Consider the following 19,346-nt stretch of genomic DNA (forward strand, 5'->3'; position numbering starts at 1 on the left):
TAGTATTAAATGTAATTCTGTCATTATATGATTAATAAATAAATTTATCTGATGCAGAAAGTATGTTTATTTTAAAATAAATGATGACCAGGAACACTGTGGGTCCTTACCTTGAGTTCTGTAATATATGTTCACCAGAATGATGGTGGACAGCACAAACAGAGACACTGTCATCAGCCTGAGCACCCACAGCAGGTCTTCTGAACGTGATCGACTTAACACTAAATTAGACACACACTAAATTAACACTTCAAATACATACAGATACTACACTATTCATAGACTTAATTTTATTATACACATTACATGAAAAAGCTAACCTGAATACATAAAATCTGTTATTTAATATTAGGATGTTTTTGTACCTCGTACTGAGATCCAGCTTTTTGGTGACTCTCCTTTCTCTGGGTGTTTACAGTGATAGAAACCCTCATCTGACTTTGATACACTGTGGATGATCATCTTTTCTGTCTGGTTCTTGAGGACTGAATCATCTTTATAGAAATCAGCTTGGAGGTTTACAGGCCTTATTTTGCCATATAAACAGCGTAAGGTCAGAGAATGTCCCTCAGTCACAGGATGGACAGGACTGTCCAGGATCACATCACCATCTAGAACAGAGAAAAGCAATTACATTATTGTATCTTCTTAATTATACAGTACAGGTATTTAGGGGAAAAGATATTAGATTAATATGTGACTTTAAATTGGGGTGTCAGACTCAAATCTTACATTTATCCTAAGAAAAAACACAATTGCACATTAGTGATGCTGTATTTAGGTCACACATGTTTAATATGAGCGTAAACCAGGAAAAATCTTAAATAGTTTTCTCTGCTGTAAATATTCTCTGATTGAGCATTTACTTCATGCTTGGCAATAAACACACCACATACAGACTCACCGTGCACTGTGATGTTGACAGGATTACTGCTGTCTCCAGATTCAGACTGACACCAGTACACAACAGTGTTAGATGTATGGAGATAGCTGATGCTGCATGTAGATCCAAAAGCTAATCCCCAAGGTGATAAACAATCTGACACTTCTTTACTCTCACTGTATTGTTTCACTTTCCATCTAGTAGAGTCTCTCTGTCCTTTACAGCTCAGTGAGAGAGATTCAGCATCAAAGTGTTGAGTTCTGTTGTGACTGATGATCAGTGACACTGGACCAGATTCACCTTAAACACAAAAATAAAAACTACTTTGATAAAGCAGAAAACTGAATATTTTAGTACTTTTAACATTCTCAGCTCTGGATATTAAATATAATAATACATAAAACAACAAACTCTGCAGTTAGTAACAAAGCTGTAGTCATAAACATAAAATCATCATTTTTATACAGTCACTTTATATATTCATATTCACCCATAATTTATTGTATTTATCTTGAAATCCATACTTTAAATTGTACTGGTTATCCTGTGTAAATATCCATATGTTTATGTCTTTTTATTTTTTGGAGAGTATCAAACTAAATTTTGTTGTATGCAAGTATAATGACAAATAAAGGTTCTTCTTCTTCTTCTTCTAAACATACATTCATTGGCAATTTCATAAGCTACACCTACCATATTGATACAGCAGTGCTGTTAGGATTTTCATTAACTGTTGACACCTACTTGCCTTTTTATTAGGAACACATAATATGTTAAGACTTCATGTTATTATTTTTCATGCACAATGCATGTTTTGTTTGTTTGTTTTATTAGGATTTTAACGTCGTTTTACACTTTGGTTACATTCATGACAGGAACAGTAGTTACTCATTACAGAAGATTCGCACAATTCATGTTAATCCTCTTTTAATCTTTCATCAATAGACACTTTTTGATCTCATGATGCTGTTGGCTTTATATTTTTAGTTGGAGCTTCACTTTTCTAGCTGTATTTACAATTACATGTTTAAAAATCCCAACAACACTGCTGCACTTGATACATTTATATCAGTACAACACACACTTACGTTTCACTACATTGTTTGTTTCATTGCAGTGCTGAGAACAGTACACCACTCAAACAACATCTGGTCTGTTGGGATCCATTTCCACTGATGGATTATACATAGCAATGGACAGACTACAGTCAGTAAATGATCAGCCATAACATTAAAACCCCCTCCTTGTTTCTACACTCACTGTCCATTTTATCAGCTCCACTTACCATATAAAAGCACTTTGTAGTTCTACAATTACTGACTGTAGTCCATCTGTTTCTCTACATGCTTTAATTGCCCCCTTTCATGCTGTTCTTCAATGGTCAGGACCCCCACAGGACCACTACAGAGTAGGTGTTATTTAGGTGGTGGATCATTCTCAGCACTGCAGTGACACTGACATGGTGGTGGTGTGTTAGTGTGTGTTGTGCTGGTATGAGTGGATCAAACACAGTAGCGCTGATGGGATTTTTAAACACCTCACTGTCCCTGCTGGACTGAGAATAGTCCACCAACCAAAAACATCCAGCCAACAATGCCCCATGGGCAGCGTTACCACTGATGAAGGTCTAGAAGATGACCAACTCAAACAGCAGCAATAGATGAGCGATCGTCTCTGACTTTACATCTACAAGGTGGACCAACTAGGTAGGAGTGTCTAATAGAGTGGACAGTGAGTGGACACAGTATTTAAAAACTCCAGCAGTGCTGCTGTGTCTGATCCACTCATACCAGCACAACACACACTAACACACCACCATGTCAGTGTCACTGCAGTGCTGAAAATGATCCACCACCTAAATAATACCTACTCTGTAGTGGTCCTGTGGGGGTCCTGACCATTGAAGAACAGCATGAAAGTGGATTAACAAAGCATGCAGAGAAACAGATGGACTACAGTCAGTAATTGTAGAACAACAAAGTGCTTCTATATGGTAAGTGGAGCTGATAAAGTGGACAGTGAGTAGAAATAAGGAGGTGGTTTTGATGTTATGGCTGTTCAGTGTATACCCACACAGTGCATCTACATAGCAGGTGTAGCTAAAAAAATGGCAAATGAACTCACATTCAAGACAGGTTCCTAATAAAGTGCTTGATAAGTGTACATATTATTAAGTAAATAAAAACTCTGATTTTAATTAAGATGCACATACACCAGCTAACAAAAGTTTGTGGACACTTGGCTCCACTTTTTAGGAAGAGAGTTGCACAAATTTTGAAGTGTGTCTGTGGGAATTTGTGCTTATTTAGTCAAAAAAGCATTTATGAGTCCAGACATTAATGTAAAATAAAAAATTCTGTTTCACAATCAATGTTCCAATTCATTCTGAGGTCAGAGCAACTGGAGTTCTTTCACTGCAACATCGAACCAAAGATAATGTCTGAACCTTGCTCTGTACACAGGGACACAATTACACAGGAACAGGACAAGGCCTTCCACAAACTGTTGCCACAATGTTAAAAGGCATATGATTTATTTTATATAATTGATTTTCTAGCAATGTTAGCAATGGCTGTGGCTGAAACTGCTAAACTCAATAAATAAAACAGGTGTCCACATACACTTTAACTGAGCTCTTTTATTGTTAGATGTTCTTACCAGTGATCCACAGTGGTTGTGGTTGGCTGTACTGTGTGTGATAGGCTGGTTCTCCTCTCTCTGCTCTACATACATAAACCCCTGTGTGATTGAGAACAGCAGGACTGAGAGTGTACGAGCCTCCAGCTTTTCTGCTGCTGTCTGAGAGGAGAACTAAGTCTTCTCTTCTAATGAAGCTGCTGCTGTATTGAATCACTTTGTACCAGCTGAATATCCAGCCTGTAGTGGAACCTTTAACCTCACAGCTTAGAGTCACTGAGTCTCCTTCAGTCAGCCAGTTCTGTACAGGTACATTCAGTACTGGCTGTGGTCGCTCTGTTACACAGGAAATACAAATATATCATATTTGTGATTTATTTTCTCAATATTAACCTTTTTGCAATAAAAAAAAAATCAAAACAATCACTCACCTGATACAGTCAGTATAACAGTATCACTGATCTCCGATTTCTGGGAGTCACTTTTCCTCTCACCTCTGCAGGTGTATTTACCCCCATGAGACTTAATAACAGAACTGATACTGAACTCCTGTGTTGTTCTGGATGGATACATGTTGTTATTATTCTTATACCAGCTGTATGTCCACTCAGCATTTCCTCCTCTCTGTATGTCACATCTGAGAGTGACAGTTTCTCCACTACATACCTGATTATCAGATTTTATGGTCACCACAGCTTTAGAACTCTCTGCAAAAATATTTAAAATTTATTATAAAAACCAACACACACATACACGCTGATAAACGTCAAAGTAAATGTAAGAAACTGTTTTTTTATTATTTGCATTTTTCATGCTGTCCCAACTTTTTCTGATTTTGGGTTGTAATATAGAATAATGTAGGAACCATAATGCTTTAATATTTGCAGGCATGAATATCACTCACCAGTAACATTTACCCAGAGTGCATCACTGTAGTGTGTATAGTAGACTGGGTTTCCTCTCCTAGCTCTGCACTGGTACTGACCCACATCAGAAACACTAACTGATCTGATGATGTAGCTGTGTGTTGTAGATTTAGTCTGATGGTTCTGTGTGTCTTTAAACCAGTAAAACTTCCATCCAGCAGACTGTGGATCCAGCTCACAGTACAGAGTCACTGAGTTTCCTGTTAGTGCTGCTCCATTAAGGCTGGATGTGAGTTTAGGTTTAGGCTTCACTGCAGGAGAAGATAAACACACAGTGCAGGATGTGAAATCTTTACCACAGTTATCACTTCTACAGAGAGGCACGTCTACATCAAATCATGTAATTCTGGAGAGAACTGTGTAAAATACCACATCAGTTTGATTAGAGTGAGTGTTAGAGAGTAACTGCAGTGTGATGTTGTAAGTTTGTAATCATTTCTACATCAGTACTGAGTTCCTGCTGAATCGATGCTGATGTTAATGATATTATGGAGATGATCACACTTACCTGATACAGTCAGTATAACAGCATCACTGATGTGTGTAGAACGTGAGCCTGATCTTCCTTTACAGGTGTAACTTCCTGCATGGGTCACACCAACACCACTGATTCTGTACTCCTGATTACTACTGACATCAGAACCATCTTTATACCAGCTGTACTGCCAGGGAGAGACGCCTCCATCCTGTATATCACATCTCAGAGTGACAGTTTCTCCAGTGAACACCAGATTATCAGGCTTAATGTCCACTGAAGGTTTTGGTCTCTCTATGAAAAAAACAGATTAACCTCAGTTAAAGATTAAACCATTTGATGAATGTCCTTTAATGTGTAAATAGAGTAAATAACTTTGTAATACAGGATGACAAAATATTTCTCAACTAACCAAGTTCAGAGTTTTTGTAAATACATATACAGTGTATCACAAAAGTGAGTACACCCCTCACATTTCTGCAGATATTTAAGTATATCTTTTCATGGGACAACACTGACAAAATGACACTTTGACACAATTAAAAGTAGTCTGTGTGCAGCTTATATAACAGTGTAAATTTATTCTTCCCTCAAAATAACTCAATATACAGCCATTAATGTCTAAACCACCGGCAACAAAAGTGAGTACACCCCTTAGTGAAAGTTCCTGAAGTGTCAATATTTTGTGTGGCCACCATTATTTCCCAGAACTGCCTTAACTCTCCTGGGCATGGAGTTTACCAGAGCTTCACAGGTTGCCACTGGAATGCTTTTCCACTCCTCCATGACGACATCACGAAGCTGGCGGATATTCGAGACTTTGCGCTCCTCCACCTTCCGCTTGAGGATGCCCCAAAGATGTTCTATTGGGTTTAGGTCTGGAGACATGCTTGGCCAGTCCATCACCTTTACCCTCAGCCTCTTCAATAAAGCAGTGGTCGTCTTAGAGGTGTGTTTGGGGTCATTATCATGCTGGAACACTGCCCTGCGACCCAGTTTCCGGAGGGAGGGGATCATGCTCTGCTTCAGTATTTCACAGTACATATTGGAGTTCATGTGTCCCTCAATGAAATGTAACTCCCCAACACCTGCTGCACTCATGCAGCCCCAGACCATGGCATTCCCACCACCATGCTTGACTGTAGGCATGACACACTTATCTTTGTACTCCTCACCTGATTGCCGCCACACATGCTTGAGACCATCTGAACCAAACAAATTAATCTTGGTCTCATCAGACCATAGGACATGGTTCCAGTAATCCATGTCCTTTGTTGACATGTCTTCAGCAAACTGTTTGCGGGCTTTCTTGTGTAGAGACTCAGAAGAGGCTTCCTTCTGGGGTGACAGCCATGCAGACCAATTTGATGTAGTGTGCGGCGTATGGTCTGAGCACTGACAGGCTGACCCCCCACCTTTTCAATCTCTGCAGCAATGCTGACAGCACTCCTGCGCCTATCTTTCAAAGACAGCAGTTGGATGTGACGCTGAGCACGTGCACTCAGCTTCTTTGGACGACCAACGCGAGGTCTGTTCTGAGTGGACCCTGCTCTTTTAAAACGCTGCATGATCTTGGCCACTGTGCTGCAGCTCAGTTTCAGGGTGTTGGCAATCTTCTTGTAGCCTTGGCCATCTTCATGTAGCGCAACAATTCGTCTTTTAAGATCCTCAGAGAGTTCTTTGCCATGAGGTGCCATGTTGGAACTTTCAGTGACCAGTATGAGAGAGTGTGAGAGCTGTACTACTAAATTGAACACACCTGCTCCCTATGCACACCTGAGACCTAGTAACACTAACGAGTCACATGACATTTTGGAGGGAAAATGACAAGCAGTGCTCAATTTGGACATTTAGGGGTGTAGTCTCTTAGGGGTGTACTCACTTTTGTTGCCAGTGGTTTAGACATTAATGGCTGTATATTGAGTTATTTTGAGGGAAGAATAAATTGACACTGTTATATAAGCTGCACACAGACTACTTTTCATTGTGTCAAAGTGTCATTTTGTCAGTGTTGTCCCATGAAAAGATATACTTAAATATCTGCAGAAATGTGAGGGGTGTACTCACTTTTGTGATACACTGTACGTTTATACAATGTTCTGTAAACGTTTGGGAACTGAGGTCACCAACTGCTATTGTGGTGAATGTAGTTTGTTTTCCCATTCTTACTTGATTTACCACCTAAGCTGATCAAATATTAGAGATCTTAATTGTATGTTACTCTTCATAATACGCCTCACACTTTTAATGGAAGACATGTTAGCACTGCAGACAGGTCAGTCTAGCACCTGCAGTCTTACAACAAAGCCACAATATACAGTATATAGGGTCTTAAAACGTAGTGAGCTTCCTTGCTGGCTACTGCCTACCTAGGCAGCTTCCTAGAGAGGATTCTAATAAGATATCAAACTTATCAGGCAAATTATTTAGACGCACTACTTATTTAGCAGTTACCACGATAATGTCATTACAGTTTTTGCTTCATAAGCACCAGACAATTCAAACCAATGAGCTAAGGAGACACAACCTACTACCATACCAGCTAACATGTACCATGTACCATGTACCGAAAACAGTTAAATTAGCACAAGCCCAATTATGACAAGCCCAAATGTAATAAAAATAAAACTAATCACCAGTTCTTTTAGCTGTGTGCTTAAACTCCTGGTTACAGAATATTTTGATAATTACACAAACTAAGACTTAAACACTGAAATAGTCAGTGACCTGCCTTCAGTTTTAATCTGCTAAATGCAGAATTCAAGAAAATCCAAAGGTGGCTGAATAGCAAGTTTTGTTCTTATTTCACCTACATTACGTCACCTAAATTAAATAAGTGCTCTACACATTTTTGGCTAAAAAAATAAGGCTATTTTGAAAATAAATTAGCAATGAACAAACAAAAAAACAAAACCACATAAATGTCATGGTTTATGTTACGTTGACATACAACTATGTAATCATCACTGTCATCTTTACTTTGTAAAAATAACTTCTTGATAATACAGCTAGTCTGGATCACACAGATGCAGATGGTTTGGGTTTAGATGTTAAAATAGTAAAGATATCAGAGTTTTATATATTATTTAGAAATGATGATGAAACACAGGTGGCACTGTCCAGATGTGCTTAGATGAGCTTAGTTTCTGCTGTGCAAGGAAGAAGTTCCTGCTCCAAAATCAACTCTTAAAAGTTCTAGTAAAACCTGTTGGTGGTCACAAGGACAAAGAATAAAGAAAGAAAACTGTCTTGTTTCTTGTTCCACACATACAATATATTTGACTTGACTACATTTTGGCTACTTTAAAGTGAAAAGCTGTTTTGAAAATAATTCAGCAATGGACCTGTAGGAGCCCACTGTGGGCTGGAACAACGGGTCTGAATGAATCCATACTGACTCTAAATGCTAATGTAACTTAAATAAAATGTTATGTATATACAACTTAAAAAACATGTCGTACCTTTAACTGTAATTGTGATTCTATCACTGAACTCTGAGTAGTAGTTTCTCCTGCGTGCTATACACTGGTAATCTGTTTTTCCTGCATTAGTGGTCTTTACACTGAGTAGGTTGGTGTTTGGAGTTACAGGTGTCTGACGAATCCCAGTTATTTTGTACCAGGTAAATGTCCATCCAGTAGACTGCTGCTCCTGCAGCTCACAGTTCAGAGTAACAACGTCTCCAGTGTAGATGAAGCTCTGAGAAACTCCAGTCACAGTTGGTTTGGGTTTTGCTGTTGAAATAACAAAGATATCAGAACTTTAAAACTTATTTTACACAATAAAAAGAGGATTTCTCATCTTCAACAGATGTTTTGTGTCTGTAATGTTTATTAAAAATGTTACAGTGTAAAATTAGAAAAAACTCTGATCTGGATAAAGTGGGTATTAAATATTAATAAATTATGATATAAAATCATTAAAAAAAAAAATTTTTAAGTTGAAAAAAACTTTTAAGAGACACACTGTATTGGTATAATCTTTTCATTATGTTAAAATCAAAAAGGAAGAAATAATTTGGCACAGTTTTTACGTCAGACACCATTTCTGATGCAACACTTCAGTTCCAGCAAGGCATAAGTGGATCCCCCATCACACCAACTATAGTTCATTTCGTTAATTTTAAACTTAATGTAATGTAAATTAATGTAGTTTTATTTTATCTACACAACACGGGGGTCTCTGTGACCACAAAGAACAAGCCAGAAAAGTAATTGTCAACAAAATAATAAGTTTATATAACTAAACTTAAATATAAAAAAGCTAAAATAGTAACTGTACATGTGTAGAGACTTTGTTAACACATTTGGCAGATACAACAGTTGGCAAATGCTTTCTGTGCATGGGCAGCTGACAGTCTTTTCTTGTATTAGGTTGGTAAAAATATGTTGTCTGCTGCTGTGTGTGTTGTCGAAGGTGTATGCTAGCATGTGACCCTTTATGACTAGTGTAATGACTTGCATACAGAAAGAACAGCAAGAGCAACAGGTAATTAAAAACAAACAAGCAAAACCACATAAAAATGTCATGGGTGTCCAAATGTTATGTTGACACACAACTATGTCATCATCACTGTCATCTTCACATAACACAGCTAGTCTGGATCACACAGATGAACACAATCAGATTTTAGTCTGTGTCAGTACATGACAAAAACTTTAAAAATATATAAATCATTCAATCATTAAATATCAGTTTAATTTCATGTTGTTTTATGTTTAAAATGAAGTTTTGTTTCTTCAATGCACTTCTAACTTTTTAGCTGTAAGAAGAAAAAAAAACATGTCGTACCTTTAACTGTAATTGTGACTGTATTACTGATCTCTGAGTAGTAGTTTTCCTTGCGTGCTATACACTGGTACTCTGTTGCTCCTGCATTAGTGGTTTGCACACTGAGTGGGTTGGTGTTTGTAGTTACTGGTGTTAGATGTAACTGATTTATGTACCAGATAAATGTCCATTCAGTAGACTGCTGCTCCTGCAGCTCACAGTTCAGAGTAACAACGTCTCCAGTGTAGATGAAGCTCTGAGGAACTCCAATCACAGTTGGTTTGGGTTTTGCTGTTGAAATAATAAAAATATCAGAGGGTTTTTTATGGCAAGTGCACCTGCCAGTGGCACAACACAAAATGTTCTTTCTAGTCTCATTTCACAATTGCTAAGTAAAAATCACGTCTCCATGGTTTTAATACTTTATAAAATACAGTGACTTACCAAGCTGGTTAGGTTAGTGTTAGGTCTTACTAGGCAAGGCAAGGCAAGGCAAGTTTATTTGTATAGCACCTTTCATACACAGTGGCAATTCAAAGTGCTTAACATAAGGAAAAAAAGTTAATTAAAAGCATTAAAACATTCCTGAGATCTAGAACCTCAGAAAGACTTCTTGCAAACATTTAGTTACAATTAAGAGAGCATGAAATTCAAACAAGAGAGATAAAAAATTTAGAACATGAAAAATTAAAAGAAAATATTGTAAAATATACCCTACAATTTGGGAAATACGAAATTAAAACAAGAGAGATAAGCAATTAAAACATGAAAACTAAAAGAAAATATAGTAAAATATACCCTACAATTTAGAATGTACACTACTCTATAAAAAGAATTATTAAGAGCATGAAAAACTAAAAGAAATATGGTAAAATGAGGGTAATAACGGGGCCTGTGGTAGCCTTGTGGGTAGGGCTTTGGGCTATCAACCGGAAGATTGGCGGTTCAAATCCTGGCTCTGCTATGTAGCCACTGTTGGGTCCTTGAGCAAGGCCCTTAACCCTGTCTGCTCCAGGGGCGCCGTAAGTTGGCTGACCCTGCGCTCTGACCCCAGCTTCCAACACCAGCTGGGATATGCGAAGAAAGAATTTCATTGTACTGTACATCTGTATATGTATATATGACAAATAAAGGATATCTATCTATCTATCTATCTATCTATCTATCTATCTATCTATCTATCTATCTATCTATCTATCTATCTATCTATCTATCTATCTATCTATCTAATAGCAAAAATTTTGAGCTCAATCATAGGCACAAGAAAAAAGAAAAGTTTTTAACCTGGATTTAAAAATTTCTACATTTAAGGAACATCTAATATCTCCTGGCAGTCTGTTCCAGTTATATGCAGCCCAACAGCTAAATGCTGCTTCACCGTGTTTAGTTTGGACTCTGGGCTCAACTAGCTGACCTAAGTCCATGGATCTAAGAGATCTACTGGGTTTATATTCTCTAAACATTTCTGAGATGTATTCTGGGCCGAACCCATTCAGTGATTTATAGACCAGTAGCAGCACTTTAAATTCTATTCTGTAACTAACCGGAAGCCAGTGTAGAGATTTTAGAACTGGAGTGATGTGCTCAGTTCTCTTCGTCTTAGTTAAAACTCTAGCAGCAGCGTTCTGAATGAGCTGTAACTGTTTAATGGTCTTTTTGGGAAGTTCAGTTAAGAGACCATTACAATAGTCCACCCTACTGGAGATAAAAGCATGGAGCATACTAATTTACCTGCTAATAATAATATGTTTGTGGTACATAGCATTACATTGATTGTTTCATGTTTTATTTTGTAACACATCTGTAAAATGAAAAAAAAAACATCTTAATCAAAAAAACGATTTGGAGTTTAGTTCCTGGAGAAACCAGTAAGTGATCCAGTAGGGACCTGTTATGAAAATGTTCTACTAAGAACACGTTTTAAATAAAAGAGCTGTGAAGATCCATTAAGTCTTTTAAGTAAAGTTGTTGTTGTGACAGCACTGTCGCCTCACAGCAAGAAGGTCCTGGGTTCGATTCCCCTGGGTCCTTTCTGTGTGGGGTATGCCTGTCCTTGTGGGTTTTCTCTGGTTTCCTCCCACATTCCCACACATACAGATTAATTGGAGCTTGCATGTGTTTGCCCTGTGACCAGGGGCGATTTAATGCATGGGCTTACCTGGGCTTCAGCCCAGGGGCCCCGAATAATTGAGGGCCCCGGATTGGCTGTTTTATTTTTTATTTATTTTGTTAGTTATTTTGGTTAATAAGAATGGGGAAGCTTACAAACCAATGATTTTGTAAATCATTTACACGTTATTCATATTTCTGACTGTTGATTGGCCAGATAAACGAGCTGTTGTAATTCTGATTGGTGGTTTCAGTTAAGCAACATGAACGTTAGAGCTAGTATGTGAGTGACATTTAGCTCAGCCAATCAGTATGCAACACCAGGTTTATACACGTGTGTTCGGACGTTCTGCAGTTAGTTTTGTATGAGTCTCACCGTATGGTCCCAGCGTGGAAGTTGGGGTTCTGGAACTAGGCGGTCTAAAGTGCTGTAACGCTCATTGAAGTTAAAGTGACTCTACCCTGTCGTGTGCCTTTATTCCCCCACCTCCACCACCGCACAGCACAAGACCCGCAGCATCCCCACCGGACAGCGGCTAGGTGAGCCGACCCTCTACGGTAGCAAGTGGCTAATGCTAGCGGTAAAGTTATTAAAAATAACTAAAAGACAATGACATATCAGCATACATGTAATCACAATACACAGTGAGTGTACAGCAAGGGATTTGGGGAATCTGTGTAACCTGCTTAACGTTACTAGACATTATATAGAGGAGGGCCCAAAATGTTTTTTGCACTGGGGCCCATGAGCTCTTAGTTACGCCACTGTACTCTGTTGTTTTGCATTGTGTACTGATTTTATGAAAACTCTACGTGGGGGCCCACAAGCAGCCGTAGCCCCTGGGCCCACAGACAGGTTAAATCGCCTCTGCCTGTGACAGACTGGCGACCTGTCCAGGGTGTTTCCTGCCTCTCGTCCAATGAATCGTACCAACCATGATTTATATTTATTTATTTATTTATATATATATTTTGATGCTGCAGATTTGGTCATATCATTAAAAACCATCAGTACACCTAAAATAAGTTTGTACAGTTTAAGTACACTTTTAGCTTACTTTTTGACTTAATTTTCCTAATTTTAACCTTTGCTAGGCAGTGCAATAAATAAACCTCTTTATGTTGACTGAACTGTTTTAATCATTAGATCTTAGCACATTATATTGTTGATATAAGAAACCAAAGTAAGACCTTGAAGAGAAAAGCACTACAATTAGTGATCATCATAATCTGTCTCCAGTTCTCTTATGTTTGATTTCTGAAATCTTAGCTCACAAAGTCAATGACTTTTACAGTGTAAATCTAAAAGCTTTGATTTTCAGACTGCTTACAGTTATTTCGCATGCACATAATTAGATTATGAACTGTGTTGTGTGAGACTTGACAGCTAATATTTGTCACACATCAGACATCTCTTATTATTAAATAACAAGAACCCAAGTAAACACACCAGGTTTTTAAATGATGAGTGTATTTTTTTAAGGAGAAATGCTGTTCAGCCCTTCCTGACCCTATATACAATGTGTCACATTAGCTACTAAATCAAGCAGTTAACCAAATTCAATTGACATTTGGCTTCAATTTCACTACCAACACCCAGACATGTTTACTGTTAGAGCTGTTGAAAAACATCACTTAAATTAAATCTTTTTAGCAATGTGACACAGGCTAGAGGGTCTAAAAAAGCAGCACACAAGGCCACGTTCTAAAAAGATGCAAATACAAATGTGCAACAAAGCTATTGAAAAAATTGCATCTAAGTTAGAGGTGCAAAAAGGACCAAAAAGAATGCAAATTATTGCCAAAAATGGCAACAAAACATCTGTTGACCCCCAAAACTTTTGGATAATATTCTATGGACTGACAAATAAAAGCTGGAACTTTGTAAGACATGTGTCATTATATCTGCTGTAAGGCTAACATTTAAACTTTAAATTATGTCAACGGATATTATCAAAATTGTTTGTATCTATAACTTTTTTCTTCTTTTTGCTGTAGATTTTCATTCAATTCTATACACACCACTACAATACATTTTAAGGTGAGGGGGTTAAATAATTTCAATGGCAATTGTACTATCTTTACATTTAAGATTTAACTTTCCTACATGGTTCTTCATTCATTTTGTGAGACACACAGACACATAAATGTTTTGCGACAGGAAGCTTCTATCGGCCAATTGTCTCCCCCAAACAGACGACGAATCCCAGAGGTGCTGCAGTGCTGATGAGCACTAACGCACTGCACCTGACTCTGGGGCTGTTTAAGGAAGACCTGGACTAACTGTTTACACTTGATAAGGTAATTGGCCGGTGTTTATTCTTAAATTTTGACCTCTTACTATTTTGCCTTAGAAGGCTATTGCTTTCCCTGGAGGACACTTTTTTCAGCTGATTCTTATATATATATATATATATATATATATATATACACACACACACACACACACACACACACACTGATAGTGTCCAATAGAGTGGAAAGTGAGTGGACACGATATTTAAAATCAGCATCGCTGTGTCTTATCCACTCATACCAGCACAACACACACTAACACACCACCACCATGTCAGTGTCACTGCAGTGCTGAGAATGATCCACTACCCAAATAATACCTACTCAGTGGTGGTCCTGACCACTGAAGAACAGCATGAAAGGGGGCTAACAAAGCATGTAGAGAAACAGATGGACTACAGTCAGTAATTGTAGAACTACAAAGTGCTTCTATAAGGTAAGTGAAGCTGATAAAATAAACAGTGAGTGTAAAAACAAGGAGGTGGTTTTAATGTTATGGCTGATCGGTACATATATATACAGTGTATCACAAAAGTGAGTACACCCCTCACATTTCTGCAGATATTTAAGTATATCTTTTCATGGGACAACACTGACAAAATGACACTTTGACACAATGAAAAGTAGTCTGTGTGCAGCTTATATAACAGTGTAAATTTATTCTTCCCTCAAAATAACTCAAAATACAGCCATTAATGTCTAAACCACCGGCAACAAAAGTGAGTACACCCCTAAGAGACTACACCCCTAAATGTCCAAATTGAGCACTGCTTGTCATTTTCCCTCCAAAATGTCATGTGATTTGTTAGTGTTACTAGGTCTCAGGTGTGCATAGGGAGCAGGTGTGTTCAATTTAGTAGTACAGCTCTCACACTCTCTCATACTGGTCACTGAAAGTTCCAACATGGCACCTCATGGCAAAGAACTCTCTGAGGATCTTAAAAGACGAATTGTTGCGCTACATGAAGATGGCCAAGGCTACAAGAAGATTGCCAACACCCTGAAACTGAGCTGCAGCACAGTGGCCAAGATCATCCAGCGTTTTAAAAGAGCAGGGTCCACTCAGAACAGACCTCGCGTTGGTCGTCCAAAGAAGCTGAGTGCACGTGCTCAGCGTCACATCCAACTACTGTCTTTGAAAGATAGGCGCAGGAGTGCTGTCAGCATTGCTGCAGAGATTGAAAAGGTGGGGGGTCAGCCTGTCAGTGCTCAGACCATACGCCGCACACTACATCAAATTGGTCTGCATGGCTGTCACCCCAGAAGGAAGCCTCTTCTGAAGTCTCTACACAAGAAAGCCCGCAAACAGTTTGCTGAAGACATGTCAACAAAGGACATGGATTACTGGAACCATGTCCTATGGTCTGATGAGACCAAGATTAATTTGTTTGGTTCAGATGGTCTCAAGCATGTGTGGCGGCAATCAGGTGAGGAGTACAAAGATAAGTGTGTCATGCCTACAGTCAAGCATGGTGGTGGGAATGCCATGGTCTGGGGCTGCATGAGTGCAGCAGGTGTTGGGGAGTGACATTTCATTGAGGGACACATGAACTCCAATATGTACTGTGAAATACTGAAGCAGAGCATGATCCCCTCCCTCCGGAAACTGGGTCGCAGGGCAGTGTTCCAGCATGATAATGACCCCAAACACACCTCTAAGACGACCACTGCTTTATTGAAGAGGCTGAAGGTAAAGGTGATGGACTGGCCAAGCATGTCTCCAGACCTAAACCCAATAGAACATCTTTGGGGCATCCTCAAGCGGAAGGTGGAGGAGCGCAAAGTCTCGAATATCCGCCAGCTCCGTGATGTCGTCATGGAGGAGTGGAAAAGCCTTCCAGTGGCAACCTGTGAAGCTCTGGTAAACGCCATGCCCAGGAGAGTTAAGGCAGTTCTGGGAAATAATGGTGGCCACACAAAATATTGACACTTCAGGAACTTTCACTAAGGGGTGTACTCACTTTTGTTGCCGGTGGTTTAGACATTAATGGCTGTATATTGAGTTATTTTGAGGGAAGAATAAATTTACACTGTTATATAAGCTGCACACAGACTACTTTTCATTGTGTCAAAGTGTCATTTTGTCAGTGTTGTCCCATGAAAAGATATACTTAAATATCTGCAGAAATGTGAGGGGTGTACTCACTTTTGTGATACACTGTATATATATACTGTATATATATATATATATATATATTTATATAAACTTGTCTGATCAAATGTAATCCAAGAACCACCAAAACAGTTCTGCTATTATTTAGAAGCTGCTGAAACACAGGTGGCTCTGTCCAGATGTGCTTAGATGAGCTTAGTTTCTGCTGTGCAAGGAGGAAGTTCCTGCTCCAAAATCAACTCTTAAAGGTTCTAGTAAAACCTGTTGGTGGTCACAAGGAGAAAGAATAAAGAAAGAAAACTGTCTTGTTTCTTGTTCCACACATACAATATATTTGACTTGACTACATTTTGGCTACTTTGAAGTGGAAAATTTCATAAAGCTGTTTTGAAAATAATTCAGCAATGGACCTGTAGGAGCCCACTGTGGGCTGGAACAAGAGGTCTGATTTAATCCATACTGACTCTGAATGCTAATGTAACTTAAATAAAATGTTATGTGTTTCTATATACAACTTAAAAATAGAATCATGGATGTAAATAAAATGTGGGGATGGATATAAAATCAATGTAATAAACACTGTGTTTTTGTAATTGTATTTTTCATACTATACCAACTTTTTCTAAATGGGGTTGTAGAAACAAAATACAAAAATAAAGACACAGTAACAGTCTCAGCCCACAATTGAGAAAGTGAATAGAAAAGGGAAAGTGTAGAAATAAGAACTGGTCATTGTCATATGACAGGCTACTGTAGCCATCCATGACAAGACCAGCTCTTGGAAAACAGAAAAGATGTGTCGAAAAACTGCAGTTCCAGCAAGGCAGGAAGATAGAATCCCCTATCACACACACCAACATACGCTTTGGTTCATTTATTTAATTTTGAACTTTGAACTATTTTATTTTATCCACACAACACTGGGATCTCTGGGACCCTAAATAACAAGCCAGTAAAGTCATTGTCAACAGAACACAAGGACAAAGGTAAATAAATAAAATCTGATGAACTTAAATATAAAAAAGCTAAAATAGTATAACAGTTTGCAAGACAAATATAACAGTTTGCAAATGCTTTCTGTGGGCAGCTTGTATTAGGTTGGTAAAAATATGTTGTCTGCTGCTGTGTGTGTTGTCGGAGGTGTGTGCTAGCCTGTGACCCATTATATTATTTTAAATTGAATTGTTGTTTCTTAAATGCACTTCTAACTTTTTAGCTGTAATGAAAAAGTAAAAAGCATGTCGTACCTTTAACTGTAATTGTGATTCTATCACTGAACTCTGAGTCGTAGTTTCTCCTGCGTGCTATACACTGGTACTCTGTTTCTCCTGCATTAGTGGTCGGCACACTGAGTGAGTTGGTGTTTGAAGTTAGAGGTAACTTATTTTTGTACCAGAGAAATGTCCATTCAGTAGACTGCTGCACCTGCAGTTCACAGTACAGAGTAACAGCTTCTCCAGTGTAGATGAAGCTCTGAGGAGCTCCAGTCACAGTTGGTTTGGGTTTTGCTGTTAAAATAATAAAAATATCAGTTATTTTTCTTTTACAATATAAACAGAGGATTTCTCATCTTCAACAGATGCTTTGTGTCTGTAATGTTTATAAAAAATTTTACAGTTTAAAATTAAACTAAACCCTGATCTGGATAAAGAGGTTATGAACAAAATTTTAATAAATTATGAGATAAAATCTTAAAAAATAAGATTTCTAAAAAAGTTGTAAAAACTCTAGGGACAAACACTGTTTTGGTGTTTGGACAAAAGGAAAGAAATAATTCTAGTCCACATACATCATTAGGCAAGTGCACCTCCCTTTAGGTTAAATAAATATTTATTTTAAACGTGAAAAGGGCAATCAAAGATGTAATCAGGTCAGGGGTCCCCTAATGCAGGGGCGGCTCGTTCCTTAGGGCGATCGGGTGACGCACCACCAAAGGGCGAAAAGAAAGAAATTTTACTATCACATTCAACCAGTGTAAAACTAGCTGTGACTGTTCTGGACAGTCTGTCTTGCCTCTGAATATCGTAGTCCAATCAGCGTCGAGTTTTGAGTGATTTCAGTCTGAAAATCGATGTGCTGGAGAAGACTTTGCACAGTGGTCCAAATCTCCCATCATCAATACAAGATCTTGGAGAGAAATTAATGCAACTCTGGACAGAAATAAATGTTGTGACATTGCAGAAGCTTGTGGAAACGATGCCACAGCGAATGCGTGCCGTAATCAAAGCTAAAGGCGGTCCAGCCAAATATTAGAGTGTGTGACCTTTTTTTGGTCAGGCAGTGTATATACAGTATATATTTATATAAACTTGTCTGGATGATCAAATGTAATCCAAGAACCACCAAAACAGTTCTGCTATTATTTAGAACCTGCTGAAACACAGGTGGCTCTGTCCAGATGTGCTTAGATGAGCTTAGTTTCTGCTGTGCAAGGAAGAAGCTCCTGCTCCAAAATCAACTCTTAAAGGTTCTAGTAAAACCTGTTGCTGGTCACAAGGACAAAGAATAAAGAAAGGAAACTGTCTTGTTTCTTGTTCCACACATACAATATATTTGACTTGACTACATTTTGGCTACTTTGAAGTGGAAAATGTCATGAAGCTGTTTTGAAAATAATTCACTGTGGGCTGGAACAAGGGGTCTGAATTAATCCATACTGACTCTGAATGCTAATGTAACCTAAATAAAATGTTATGTGTTTCTATATACAACTTAAAAATAGAATCATGGATGTAAATAAAATCCAGGGATGGATACACTGTATCCATCTGTGTTTTTGTAATTGTATTCTACACACTATACCAACTTTTTCTAAATGGGGTTGTAGAAACAAAGTACAAAAATAAAGACACACTAACAGTCTCAGTCCACAATGGAGAACGTGAATAGAAAAGGGAAAGTGTAGAAATAAGAACTGGTCATTGTGATGTGACAGGCTACTGTAGCCATCCATGACAAGGCCAGCTCTTGGAAAACAGAAAAGATGTGTCGAAAAACTGCAGTTCCAGCAAGGCAGGAGGATAGAATCCCCTATCACACACACCAACGTACACTGTAAAAAATAAACATTTTTTTACAGATTTTCCCAGTACATTTTTACAGTTTTTCCCTGTATTTATAAAAGACAGAATTTTTTTG

General features: G+C 38.2%; 1 protein-coding gene across 1 annotated transcript in view; it reads right to left on the minus strand.

Annotated features, from left to right (window-relative positions):
* Window positions 1-348: 348 nt before the first annotated feature.
* LOC134311953 (Fc receptor-like protein 5) overlaps window positions 349-19,346 on the minus strand; it is a 34,676-nt gene continuing 15,678 nt past the window's right edge. Inside the window, exons 4-12 of the mRNA XM_062993605.1 lie at window positions 17,456-17,716; window positions 9,713-9,982; window positions 8,383-8,655; window positions 4,955-5,215; window positions 4,425-4,697; window positions 3,952-4,227; window positions 3,542-3,856; window positions 905-1,183; window positions 349-611 (exon numbers count right to left, since the gene is read on the minus strand). Of these exons, the coding sequence (XP_062849675.1) occupies window positions 349-611; window positions 905-1,183; window positions 3,542-3,856; window positions 3,952-4,227; window positions 4,425-4,697; window positions 4,955-5,215; window positions 8,383-8,655; window positions 9,713-9,982; window positions 17,456-17,716 (2,471 nt within the window). The remainder of the gene's footprint in view (window positions 612-904; window positions 1,184-3,541; window positions 3,857-3,951; window positions 4,228-4,424; window positions 4,698-4,954; window positions 5,216-8,382; window positions 8,656-9,712; window positions 9,983-17,455; window positions 17,717-19,346) is intronic.

The sequence above is a fragment of the Trichomycterus rosablanca genome, chromosome 4 (genome assembly GCF_030014385.1).
Source record: "Trichomycterus rosablanca isolate fTriRos1 chromosome 4, fTriRos1.hap1, whole genome shotgun sequence".
Lineage (NCBI taxonomy): Eukaryota > Metazoa > Chordata > Actinopteri > Siluriformes > Trichomycteridae > Trichomycterus > Trichomycterus rosablanca.